Source organism: Cottoperca gobio, chromosome 4 (assembly GCF_900634415.1).
Source record: "Cottoperca gobio chromosome 4, fCotGob3.1, whole genome shotgun sequence".
In the NCBI taxonomy this organism is placed as follows: Eukaryota; Metazoa; Chordata; class Actinopteri; order Perciformes; family Bovichtidae; genus Cottoperca; species Cottoperca gobio.
The window spans coordinates 11,917,883-11,932,391 of record NC_041358.1 but is presented as its reverse complement, the minus strand read 5'-3'; the positions used below and the strand labels follow the sequence as shown (position 1 = coordinate 11,932,391).

Sequence of the window (14,509 nt, the reverse complement as noted above, 5' to 3'; positions counted from 1 at the left end):
TGTGTTTTACAATTCTGTAAATTAAGTTAACTAGCACCAAAGCTTTACATACAGATGTCTTGAATATAGTTTAAAGCCAATGACGTTCTAATCGTGTTGTTTATTCTTGGCCTGGTAGCAAATGTCCCATGAACCTGGTACCAGTCCGCAGCCCTGGGGTTAGGAACCACTGACGTAACAGTTAAGCTCCACTTGTGCTTTGCGTCATAACCTCATGACTCCAGTGATAACAAGTAGTGCCGGGATAATTAGTGCGACACATTGAGCCTATTATGCCCTCGGGGAGAGAAACCCCAACACCCAATGTTGTGTTCACGTGGGCGACACGGTCTCTGATCATGTGCAACAAGATGATAGTGTAGAAGCATGTTGACAATCAATCCCATGAAGCAAGAACGCCTCCAATAACAAACTCCTATTCTTATTCTATGCAGAAACTACAGAAAACTCCACCAACAAACAAGGTTATGACAATATTGGTGTTTACCCCAATATAATTGGACTGGGTCATCACTAATACGACCATATAAAGTCCAGTCACAAACCACCAGGGTGTTATGGAAAGTTTCATCACTATAAAGGTCTCTGGGGTCTTCTCGTACGTTGGCCTGTTAATCAACATATGTGTTTTTCCAGCTAAAGATAGACGTGGACAGTAAAGCTTTCCATAGCGCACATAGGAGGGTCGATCTGCAGTGTGTGAGCAGTCTTTCAGGACTATCTGTCCTTCAGACCGCTGGTTGGAGATTTTCATATTTGACAAAATACTAACACAGAAAAGTTTGAAAGAAGGTTGAAAGAGTTAGCAAAATATTTGGTTTAAACCATCTATTGAGTCCGAGAAAAGTACTTTTCTATGAATCAGCTTCTTACTATAGGTGATGGGGTCATTAGGGTTAGGAAGGGTTAGGGTTAGGAACTCCAGTGGTCTCAGTATACCGTAGCATTACTGCTGGGTGTGGTTACAGGTGCAACAAAGCACACTTCTAACCACACTCGACCACACCCCTCAGGGTAAGTGGTGCAACAGGTTTGAAACTTCCACTTTCAGTCTGTGTGAAGTTACTTTCAAGTTACACATGATGGGATTTTTAAAGGCTGACAAAAACATTTTTAGACCTGGTAATTGTTTCTATTACACGCTGTAAATACAGTGAATACAGTATGTGATACATTAATCTGCGAACACATGATCTGAGTATTTCTTTAAATTCTGGCTTCACCCTGTTCACGTATTTCTTCTCACATTGAAAAGGGTGGATCAATTTAAGAACCCCCTTTTTTTTGCCGCCCCCCCCCCCCCTTACCTCATGGTAAAAATGGGACACTAAAATGTTTTTCAGGTCAAGAACAGAACCGATTACGTTTGGATAATAAGTCTCAACATAGAGCAACATTTTCTAATCAACTATTTAAATTACGGAACATTTTAACTACATGCATTATGTGGGATTGCATCAAGGCTCCTCTGGGTCCCCAGATCTCCCTGTGACACCCATGTTTTATTTATAAGCATGAGTACGGTGAATAAGTCAAGAGATAAATGAATAATTACAGTTTAGTTTTCCATTTCTGTTTTTGGGATGACCTGGTTGTTGGTGCATCCTTTATCCTGGCCGAGGAGGAAATAAACTGCTGAGAGCAGCAAAATTAAAGATGGAAAAAGAGAGCGAGGAGAGAAGAGAGAGAGAGAGAGAGAGAGAGAGAGAGAGAGAGAGAGAGAGAGAGAGAGAGAGAGAGAGAGAGAGAGAGAGAGAGAGAGAGAGAGGGGGGCAGTTGAATCCATCTCTCACTATCCCTCACTCTGGGCATTTCCCTGCTGGCACAAGATGTGTGGAGGCTGCATCATATTAAAACCTACACCATGCCAATGAACTGTGTGTTGTCTTTGTTGTTATACTGTATATATATGTGTGAGTGTGTGTGTGTGTGTATGTGTTTGTATACTGTATATGCTAATGTGTTATGTATGAATCAGAATACCTTTAAGGGTATATCTGTGTGGGTCTATGTTTGCTAATGTTTGTTCCTCTATTTTTGCTTGCGTGTTTGTATATTTGTGTGTGTGTGTGTGTGTGTGTGTGTGTGTGTGTGTGACTCACCGTTCTCAACACCAGATGCTTCACAGCCATCTTCATCATCGCAGTCGTCTCCGCTGCCTCTCTCTGTCTGCGCGCTGCCTCCCTCCTCTTCCTCCACCTTTCCTCTGGTTTTGCTCGCCCAGCCGAGGTCCACTAACAGCTCCTAAATCAAATACACAGAAAATATTTCACGTACACGTGGCTCGATGGGTGGCAATGCTGGTCTGACTTCTCATCGAGCACCATCATCACGTCAAAATTGCAATTTGACACAACTGAACACCTGAATTATGCAGCCTTTGTTTTTATCTATTGATCCTTTTACTTTTTAAGTACGACTATTGATATATATATATATATATCAATAGTCGTATTTGGCTTCAAATCTCTTCTGCACATTGTTCTTACTTTTTCTAAAAGTCTTTTTTATAAACGTTACAAGCAGCTAATAGTAATGAGGTGAAAGGTCAGCAATAGAGCATGTTCTGATAATATTATAATATAATAATAATAACAAAAAGGGATGTTTTTCTGTATTATTTTTCCCTCTTAAGGCAACAAATGTCCACAGAAATAAGACTAAAGAACAATAACAAATACCAACACCCACACACACACACACACACACACACAGGTCAGAGTGCAGACTTAAGGGCAATTGAGGTCATGCTTTCGGTGCGTGAATCCATATTATCTACTGCTCAGTTAAGTCACAGCATGGATGCTGTGGCTATCACATAATTGTGCTGCCGAATGGAAACCTCCACTTGCTAAAGCTCAACTAATGAGGGATTGAAAAAACATCCAACATCCTCAGATGTTGGGGTTCAGAATTTGATTCATTCATAAAGGACAACACGTAAGTAACAAGTAAGAAACTATGAAATACCAAAAAGTTAGTAGGTTTTCACATCTACTGTGTAGGCTACAGGAACATATAATTGGTTCAGTATGATGAATGTGTATTGTACAGAGTCAAGGTGGGTAATATATAAATTCCAGCTGAGAGCAGAGATAAGGCAAACAGCCACCAGTTTTATAAAGAAAAAAGATATATGGTACTGACATTTCATTCTATTTTATTTTAGATAACATTTATATATATACAGCAAAGCTGATGCCACACGAGTCTGTCTGGCAAATTAAATACTACAGAAGCTGAGAGCTGTTTTGGAATTTCTTTACAAACATTAGAACTTCATTGTCATGCAGGACAGGAGTAGTTATTACGACGATACAACGCCCTACTTGTTGCTTGACAGCCAAATCCATTTAAACATGGCTTAACTCTGACTAGCAAACATAATCCAGCTAACACGAGAAAATATGGTATACGCTGTTGCTATAAAGTATACTGTGGCGCACAATGTGACATGCTTACTGACTGAGCTGGCAAATAGTATACATTTTTCTTCACAATGTAACCCTGGACATGTGTAGCGGTAGACATACACATAATTATATTGCACTTCACATGTACTTTCCTGACTGGAACAAGGAGAAACAAAGTCATACGGAGGAGAATATATCAACAAACCGGGCAATAACCTGCTTTTATTATGTGCATGATATTTGAAGGTAAACTGTTAGTTAGAGTAAATTACCAGAAAGTGCAAGGTTCAATTGGTATTTTTTAACAATAGCAATTGTTGATAACGTCTGCCTATGTTTCCCTGCTCGATAGATGCAGGTTGGATGCATAAGGAGGGACATATGGTCTCCACTGTACAGTAGGTGTGGGGCAGCCCGTCGAAACAAGGGGAACCAAGGTTATTATATGACAGCGTGTCCCAGGGGACATGGAGACAGACTAGACTCTGTGCAGTGATTCAACATCGTGTCATCAGACTGCAAATGAGGGCTGAGGGACGACAAAAACACATTTCAGCAATGTTTCCATCAGTAATGTGTTTTCTTAGTAATGCGGAAAGGGTAGAATTTAAACAGAATGTGGGTCATGTGGCACTGAACCTCTCCAGTGAAACCATTAGGCTGAAGTCAAAGAAAATCCAGGGTGGCAGGTCCAGGATGGTCTGTGCTATCTACTTAATGACAGGGCAAAAGAAAATATGTGGTCGTGGTGAGGACTTTTGGTCTTATCTTCTTATTTTTTGTTTGCATATTACAAAAATACAAAACAGACAGGACAACATTCATTCAAAAATAATAATAAAGGATGCAATAGAAATGATAGTATTGCTATCAAACAAACAACACTGTAATAAGTGGTCTGTCTGTCTGTCAGCAGGATCATGGGGGAAAAAAGCAGTGAAAGAGTCTCATGGCCAAAGGAAGAAGAACCCATACAATTTTGGAGCGGATCCAAATCCCGGAGCAGATGCTGTACACAAAATATTTTTCACTTTCGATAACATTGCAAGATAGGGCATTTGTGCTGCATTCATGTGGAGTCAGAGTAATAGGAGAAATTACTTCCCTGTCGCTACAAGGTTGGAGATATGAGAGTTTTTTATCTTCTCGTCTATCTGTTAACAAGAAAATCGTATTTCCAAAAATGTCAACTGCTCCATTAAAGAAGGCAAAGACTCGCCAAACCCCCTGTATTGTGCTGTCACTTAAGGAGCGGTGAGGCCACTGCTCTTTTTCTATGCAGGGGCAGCCCTCACAGCGTGGATTAGACTCATCCGTGTTGGCGGAGCATGTACATACACATTTTAATTGCAAGGATAGGCGACTGACTACACTAATAGAATCCCATTAGAGGGGAAAAAAAACCTGAGTCAAACACAAGCCACCGCTGCAAAGGTCTAATTAACACAAAACACAAAATTGCGACAGTGAAAGATGAGAAGAGACTGAGAGAAAGACAGACAGAAAGACAGCTCTTCAAAACACGGCTGGTGAAATAATTAACATTCCAAGGATGCTTCTTTGTCTTGTTTCATATTTTGTTCCTCCTCTAATCCTAGCTGTGTGAGTTTGTAAATGACACACATGACAGGCATGGATAGTTATTATTAAATGGTGTGCATTAATGTGTGTGCCTCAGATAAATGGCTTCCCCCACGTAGAAAGCACCGGGGCAGCTAGCATGAAAGAAGCACAGCCCAGGCCCTAGATTTACAAAGTTGACTCTAAACTAACTCTAGCAATAACAGCTCACAGCGTGTACAGTACTGACACACAGGGTTTGTTTGTGTGCACAGACTTTCTCTGAATTTATCAAAAAGATGGAAAGACTGCACACCCTTTGGAACTGAACATCGTTTGCAATTCAGATGAGCTGTGTTGTATCTGTCTTCCCTTTGGTTCATGCTGTGGCCTGTTAGCATTACCATCATCAATTCAGCAGGAATGCATTACATGTCAAAAACACTGATCTTACTTTTCCTATCCTCGTGGTGTTTGAGTGTGTGTATGTCTGCACGTTAGAACATTGGCAGAAGCTTCAATAGTCTTTAAATCAAATAATAATAGGCCATGTATGGCTTACATAGAATTAATGGGCATGAGAAAGTGAATCTCATGCATACATGATTGCATGGTGCATGTGTGGTGTGTGTTTGTCTTTATGGCAGGGAGGATGCTGACTTGGCATTTCCTTCATGTAAATGCGACATGATAAATGGACTCACCACCAAAATTAGACGGAGCACAGAAAGAGCCTCAACAGCGAAAAGAGAAAAATAAACTATAGCATGTCTCATCCCATAATTCTTCAATGAATATTCCAAAACGACCAGTAGCGTTTAGGTTTAGAGAATTCATCCGGTTTTCTACAATTTCCACTCTTGACCTTACAATAAAGCACACAGAGAGTCACCTTTGAAAGAACTGATACACCACAACATGTCGTCACTCTCTAATTCATTTGGAATTCATTTGTTGATCCTACAAGCATAAACTGAAATCTCTGTCATCATCAATGGTTATGGCTACAAATGAATACTACTTGAAAGGATAAGTGATATTCTATAGTTTAGATAGTCAACAAATCCTACATGGAAGGACCAACACATATCCTACTGCCTGTGTGTCCAAAGCCTGACATCCTTAATCCTCTGTACCATAGAGCTCCAATAACTAATAAAAACCTGCTGCTATAAATTCTTGCTAGCACACCAAATATGGTGCTAAAAAAATAGTCCCCAGCAAAAGCAGTATTTATTCCTGATTGACCAAGTTGTTGTATGAAATTATAAAGCATTTAAAAAGAAAAGAAAGTGCGACCCATAAGTAGCACAGATAGGATGGGAATGTTGGAAAGTATCAAGATGTCTTATCATTGAATGTGTTGGCGATAACAAAGCCCAGAGCATTGCCAGCCTTATCCTTAAATGTTTGCCATATCACATGTTTAGCTCTGGCCTTCTTCACTCGTTTATTTACTCCTTCTCTCAGCATGTGTCCACCTGTCTAACTGTGTCAGAAGTCCCCTGAACACAGCCACGTGGTCCTTGCGCAGCTAATGCGTCATCATTATGGATAACCTTGATGTATCATTTTTATGGACTCATATTCACATGGTTTTATGAATCATTCATGCGAATCATATCCCCATATTACCATGCTGTTCGGAGCTTTGAAAGTCCTGCATAAATCCAGTTTAATTGTTGAATCAATTAATTTATTACTGCATGTTATTATCTACATCTGTTCAGAGAGCTGACATTTAAGTGTATTGGATTAGGCAGCGGTTCACACATGAGGCGATAACGAGGCAGGACACAAACACAACCAAAGACCCCTGCAGCTACGTTTATCAACCGTGCATCACACCTTCATCACAAGGAAAGCACCAAGAGGCTGAACTCAATATTTCACTATAATAATAAAAGATCAAACTAACAATAGAATCATGATGTAAGTATGGATATGAATAATTCGGTCCATTAAGGGCAGGTAGACAAATTCTTGCAATATGCTAATCACCTTCATACGTCATGGTGTCACAGCCAAGGTGAAGATATTAAAGCTCTGTGGAGGAGTTATGAAAGCCCCCACAGATCCTCTTGTTTACTCTGACTTTACCTACATCAACACTTAGGTTCTCTGAAATACAGTTCTACAACAGAGGCTACTGCTTAGTCTACGCAGTGGGAAACATTAAAAGCAGCAGCCCAATGCAAACATATTACATTACTGGGGAATGGTTAAAGACAAAGGGAAAAAGACACTGACTCCATCGTGTGGGCCGTGGCTCCAAAACTCTATATATCAATGTTCATGTCAGATATGTACATGCTGGAATGCCTATAGGATTATGTTACAAAGGTAATGCTGATGCAAAGTTGACATTTGTGCCTCATGATGACACTGCAAGAAAGAAAGAAAGTGAGCTCATGTGTCTAAAATGGAAAATGTCTCTGGGGCAAATGTCATGACCATCTTCCCATTAGAGTCCCTGTGTATGAGAAGACATGTTTGCCTTGTGGTGGTGCTAGATAAAGGTTAGAAGGTCCCTAAAAACAATGGAAGTCATTATATTGGAAGATATTCATAGACAGGATATTTTCTCCATAGATAGGGATGTATTTAGAAAGATCACAAGGTCACAAAAAAGATCAAAATCATCATCTGGGGACCATGAATCTATTTATCAATGTTATATCGGGATGATTTGTTATGGATCAAAGTGTTGTTGAAACTGGCTAATCAATATTGCTGTAGGCCTCGCTGTTAGCATTGCACTAAAAATCATCATAAGCTTTGTTGAGAAGACGAAACTGTGAGAATGGAGTGCGCCAACTATTTCTTATTTGAAGCGTGCGTGTGTACCTGTGTTAGCTGCTCCAGCCTCTGTTTCGCTCCCTTCAGGACAGGATCTGTATTACGGATGGTCATCTCTGGGTTCTCCTTCTGGGCTTTTAAACTGCTGTCAACTACACGACCTGCATAACTACAGAAAAGACAGAACATGAGAGAGACATAAAGCACTTTTTGTTCTGAGTGTGTGTTGCTCTCCTGCCCCAGTTTTCCCACAGTCACTATACTAGTGTGTTCGGTCAGTGTGTAGAGATTCACTTCATGTGCAGGGACACACACACACGCACACGCGCACACACACACGCACACACACACACACACACAATGTAAAATAAATTAACTGCTGGCAAACGAAGCAAAGAAACAGACTTTAATTCAAGCAGAGAAGTCACTTGAGACATTCAGCTATGGTGACATGAGTTAATCTTCTGGCAGACTGATCTTAATCTTAACCACCTTGTTGAAGTCATAGAGCTTTTATTAATAACAGGTTGTAAAATGATTAATTGAACTCCATGATTAAAGTGTCGCTTCCAATTTTAACATTTTAACTATATTTGACTGCTCATATTTCTTTATTTTTACTGATTATAATTTCAAAGGCACTGTTTTTTATGGAGTTATGTGGTATTTATCCTTTAATTTTAGTGATGGTTTGAATTATGTACATGATCTTTGTTACTGGACTCCCAGCACCTTCTACACAGTATATTTTGCTTTCATAAGAGCAGAGGTTGTACCTCCCTATGTAAGGCTCTAATATGTATACAACATATTGTATTCTATAAACTATGGGTTTTAAAAGTATTTTTGCCTATTGCCAGCTGTGAAAGGGTCTTGGTTATCTCATGGTTTCTGTCTTCACTCTCTCTACTTCCTCCACTAACTACTCTGAATAGCTACTTGTTCTGCATTATTTGTGCATATAAGAACTTCATACTTGTGAAGGAAATTGTTAATGAGCAGAGTACTGGAAACTAAAGGAGCTGATGGAGACCACTGAAGGTTTATTAGATCTTGATCAAGGAGAATAGATAATGAACAGTACAAGCAAATGCAGAGATGCAGTCACATCGTATGCCCCCATCCATGCTGGTGAACAGCCGCTCTCTCTCGACATTTATCCTAAAACAAGGCACTCCATAAGTCGTTTACCTAAAGATGGATCACCTACTTGGCTCCTCAAATCCCAGTCAACACATTCTACGACAGCTGTAGCAGCTCCCTGACCTTGCCAGTCTGAATACACCGGGCCCATCATAACTCTTATCTTGCAGCTGTGGTTTGTTGAGGGGAGTCAACCGGGATGGTAATGGAAACAGACCTGAGAAGGTATATTCTGCAGGCTGACCTTTGACCTAAACACTATTTGTATGTGCTTTGCCATGAGAAAGACAATCTCAGTCTCCTAATATGTACAGAGACTGAGGTTTGACCATATCGACACAAGTACTGTTTACTAAGAATAGCTATAGGACTAGATCCAACATTCCATAACAATCCTGAACTCATTTAAATGACAAATTGGGCCGAGTTGCCTGAAGGTGGCAAATAGACATCATCACTGAGTTTGATCTTTGACCATCTCACATATTGATGTTTCTTTCTGTCGTGGGCTAAAAGAAACTATCACATCATTGAATCTGTGTGTGGGGTTGCAGTAGGTGGATCAAAAGGAAGATGAAGTGAGAGAAAAGCAAAAGAGAAGAAACAACAGTTCATGAGTCATATTTTTCCAAGTCTCCCAAGTTCCAAACCAGTTTTCCTCGCTAATACAATCAGCCACCAAGTCAGTAACTGCTGAGTCCACACCCTCGAAAACACAAACACGCTCTGGCTATAGCAACAAGGGAAGAGGGTTGTGGGAACCAGAGAGCAGATGCATGGTGGATGTCAGTCGGATCTAAAAGAAATGACTTGACTAATACCAAGATATAGTGTAGTGGTGAAGACCCCAGCCTCTGGAGCCATGCTAACCCTGCTGGTCTGGAGTCGGACCCCACCAGAATCTTTAGTCATGAATGCATGACTGCATGAAGTCTCTAATTAGGTTTGTCAAATCGTTTTATTCTCACACAGATTGTGTTTTAATGCATACATTTGTCCTGAAATAAGGGTCATATCTTGGTTAAAGTCTTATTCAAGTTAAAGTGTCCATGTCCTGTGGCCTGACTCACAAAGCAAGTTCAGCTAAGCCTTGTTGTGTTGTGGCTTCATTGAGCCTGACATTATAACTGCTCTCACAGAAGTGCCTATTAGCCGTCTCTATGAGATATGTTTTCCAATCCAGCTTTGAGAAAGTTCACATCAAATATTCAGCCAATCGCATAAAACATCAACAGATCAAGAGCTGCATGTTTAATTTAAGAGAGGGTGAGACGACAGATTCTTATGGGAAAATTAGGTCATTAGAGAGATACAACTAATATGATGGAGTTGGGGAAAATAATACAGCACACAACTATAATAAATATAATCAACAGAGACGAAACTAAATGAATAAATTAGACATTATACTGCTGAAACTTTCAACATATTCAGTAGCCTAGAGTGGGTATGAAAAAATAATTACTACAAGTTTTGCGCTCTTCATGCTTCATGATGAGATGCATTATTACAGATGTGTTGTTACTGCAGCGCAATGCAGTGAAGATTACTGGAGGAAAACTACATTGTAAATGATTAAACATAATGGCTACAGGAAAAGATAAATTGATGACAGTCTGTGTGACTGTAACACTGTGTGTATAAACTAGTGGGAACCAGGAACTGGAGCAGTTGATTTGTTAGTGGGTTGGCCATTTAAACATGTTCTCAAATCTCCAGAGGTAGTTAAACACACTGCACAAAAAAGCCCTCTAACTACAGAAAGTCTGGGTTAAGTTTAAGTTAGATGGGTAACCCAATCTTACTTAATGAGACAAGCCCTATCTCATGGATCTCTTTTGTAATGCTACATGTACCCACAAGGACAAAACAGAGGGATCGAGTATCCTATTTAATAGCAAACAGGATATTGGGCTACATGCTAATCCATTAATACATGTGATGAAAGGTTCAGCAACCCCAAACTGATGTATACAATCCAAGGCAATAGACAGAGCAGAATATGAAAGGGAAGAGGAGGAAAACATTACAGGAAAGGGGAGGGTGGGTATTTAGGATATAACAAACTTAATTAAGAACCACAGTCTGTGCCCCAGGGGGAAATCCCAAGATTCCTCCGGCAAAGAGTCCAGCAAAGATTTTAGGGATCAGTGTGAACACCACACATCCAATAAATCTGCTGCACACCCAAGACTGGCATAACCTCAAAAGTATTCTGGCATATTCATGGTTTCCTTTATATTCATTAAAGCTAGAAATGTGTGTCTTCATTAGTAACAATGAAGCCGAGAGTGACAGGCAATTGATTTGACCTTTATTTATACAAGGTTGGCTGAGCGTACTTGCTCTTTCACAACACCCTGTGTACAGTTACACTGTAAAACAAATGATATACGTGAACAGACACAAACCCGAAGAAAGTAATGAACACACTTAGCCATTACCATGTTTGGCTTTAAAATGACTAAGATGTATAAAGTGTTTGGGTTTTTAAATGGCTTTGCAGATTGTTTCATAAGACCAGGGCACCATCAATAAAGCAGCCATTCCTTACAGAGCAATAAAAGATACATACAAGATGACGAATTTTCCAACGAGACATTTGTAGATAATTAATCAGCAAGGGTTATTGTGCCTCTCAGTAAAGGAAGACCAACCGACTTAATCATGAAAAATGCAGTGGTGGGTATTGTAATTATCTACAGTAATAAACCCAAGCGCTTAATGCAGAGTGCCTAATGAGGACATAAAGGTGGAGGCAGGAGCATGAAGATTACTTCCACATAATCAGGAACCGAGGGGAAAACAACTTCAACCATACTTCTACAATTCAGGGAAACCTTTTCTGGGCAGAAACTTGGCTTTTGTTAGAGCTTACAAAAGGTTTATATAATAAAATGTATATTTCTCATTGTGACAGATACCAAGGTTTTGATATTTGGGACATAGTCAATATATAGCAGAGACAGTGGAGATGTGCAAATTAATATAATATACAGTATATCACTAAATATTGAGTACATTAGAAATGTTGTATTTGCATAAAGTACCTTTATGGGTAATCCTGAATATTGCAGTTAATTAAAGAAGAGTTGTAATTTCTCTGTTGAACAGAATCAGCTACATATATAATAGTGTATCATCTGCATACAGATGCATGTGACAATTAAGCATGAAATAAATGTAATTCACAAGACTGGTGAACAGCATAAGGCTTAAATGTACAGTATTCAGAATATAGGTCCCTACCCTCACACTAACGTCAATGTTATGAATAGCTCTAAAACTATAAACAGCCATCTCTGACCCATAAAGAGGACAATCTTTGTCAAATTAAACAATAATCATCTGTATCAAATGTTTTAAAAAAATCTCTAAATATACTGGAAAATATTCATACCGTCTAAATAATTTACAATTTAAATAATAATAACAATAATAACAATAATAATAATAATAATAATAATAATAATAATAAGCTTTATTTGTATAGCACCTTTCATACAAGAATTGCAGCCCAAAGTGCTTCACATCAAAAAACATAACAATTAGTACAAGGACAGAGTAAGAGCATTTACAGAACAATAATCACAGTGTTGATGTAAATGAGTCTGTACCATTATAAAAATAGCCGAATTAAAATAGTATAAAATAGCAGATAAAATAGCAGAATTCAAATGATATAATATAGCAGAATTAAAATTGTATAAAAATAGCTGAATTAAAATAGCAGCCTTTACACATTCTTTGACATTTTCATAATCCCTTGTCTGTACTTTCATCGATATTGGTCTTTGCAAATAATCCACATACTTTCTTCCTATCCCTGTTCTCTGCTTCCTTCTCCCGTAACATAAACTGTCTGTTATGTTCTTCCATTGTTTTCAATGCTTCAGATTTGCTTTCTCTTTGACATTACTCTTTCCTCTTGCTCTCTCAACCTTACTTTTAACTTTCTTACTTCCTCAACACTAAATGATCCTCCTTCAGGAAAACCAAGCTTAAACATGTATGGAATCATTTAAATTAGTTTAAAGTGGCTAAGATAAAAAGATATAAAATATCACCATTAAAAGGCTAAAGTAAAAAGATATGTTTTTAGTTACGTTTGAAGATATTGAGCGAGCTTGCCTCCCTAATGTCTGCAGGTAAAATGTTCCATAGCTTTGGTGCATAATTGCTAAAGGCTGCATCCCTGATTTTCTTTTGGATGTTTCTGGGAACATTTAATAAACCAGTAGTGGATGATCGTAATGTTCTTGGGGGCACATCATTTATTAGAGAATTGGCAGTGTAACTTGATGCGGTTCCGTTTAGGGCTTTGTATACAAGAAGGAGGACCTTAAAGTCAATTCTAAAAGTTACTGGAAGCCAGTGTAGAGCAGCTAACACTGGACTGATGTGGTCTCTCCTCTTGGTTCTAGTCAGCAGCCTCGCTGCAGCGTTTTGGATGAGCTGAAGTCTCTCCGTTGTTTTTTGTCGGAGGCCGGTAAAGAGTGCATTACAGTAATCGAGTCGGCTTGAGATGAAAGCATGGATTAGTTTTTCAGCATCCTTTTGATTTATAAATGGTCTGATTTGAGCTATATTTCTAAGGTGGAATAATGATGTTTTTGTCACCTTGTTTATGTGGGATTTCAAAGGAGTAAGTTTCCCCATGGAAATAACATGTATGGTGGGAATAATTGACTCTAAAAGCCCATTGATGTGGAGTGATCCAAGAGGAATGCTTTCAGCTGTTTCATTAGCAATTCTAGGATAAGTGACAGGTAGGAGAACAATATTTATTAGGGTCACTGAAATCTCCACCACATATGCATGCCTATTTCCATGACTATGACTCTACAATATGTACTGGAGAGATACATTATTAATGGGCTATGCGCTGTAATGATTGGTGCGATAGAAGGAAGAAAAAAAGGATTCATGTTGTTTCCCCCCCATCAGCTGTCTAACAGCTACAGCCTAGCAGTGGAAAGCTAGAAAGGGAACATAGACTGAGAGTTGGCTGTATGCAACTATGTGGTATTTGCAGAAGGAGACATTCTTAAAACACCTCTGCCAGCTGCAACTAAACATCTGTTGAAAGGCTGAACAGATATCAGTCTCACTTAATGCTTAACAGCCATCGGATCTACAGAGGCTGGAGGTGAAGATGGTGTGGCTTTACTTGTTCTAGCTTGACTGCCTTTCAGTATTGTTAAGTCCAATTAAAATGAGTGAGTTCAAGAAAAAAGAGAAAATAGATTCAGCATGAATGTGGTGAATGGTGAGTGTCGTTGATTGGATTTACGGACATCATCTCTTTTGCCTCTTTCATCAATTTGGAGACAATTGTACTAAGAAATGACACATGGCTGATAAACATGAGTAATATGTGCAAAGGTTACTGAAGCTACAGAACATAATATCTGTTCAATAACCTGTAATTACAATTTGGCAAATATTCTTTGTCCTATTTCGTGACAAATCGCACCTTTATATTCAAGCCAAGAGGAAGATATCAAAAGCATCTGCACATCTAAAGGATTCCTCACATCCAATATCTGCTGTCCTACTGAATGTATTGAAAACTGTCGGTGCTGTGAATGATC

General features: G+C 39.0%; 1 protein-coding gene across 3 annotated transcripts in view; it reads right to left on the bottom strand.

Annotated features, from left to right (window-relative positions):
* The window catches only part of LOC115006595 (glypican-5-like), a 46,685-nt gene that overhangs the window by 14,759 nt on the left and 17,417 nt on the right, over window positions 1–14,509 (bottom strand). For all 3 annotated transcript variants that reach the window (XM_029428884.1, XM_029428883.1, XM_029428885.1), the window contains 2 exons: window positions 7,821–7,941; window positions 2,103–2,244 (listed from right to left, as the gene is read on the bottom strand). In XM_029428884.1, the coding sequence (XP_029284744.1) occupies window positions 2,103–2,244; window positions 7,821–7,941 (263 nt within the window). The remainder of the gene's footprint in view (window positions 1–2,102; window positions 2,245–7,820; window positions 7,942–14,509) is intronic.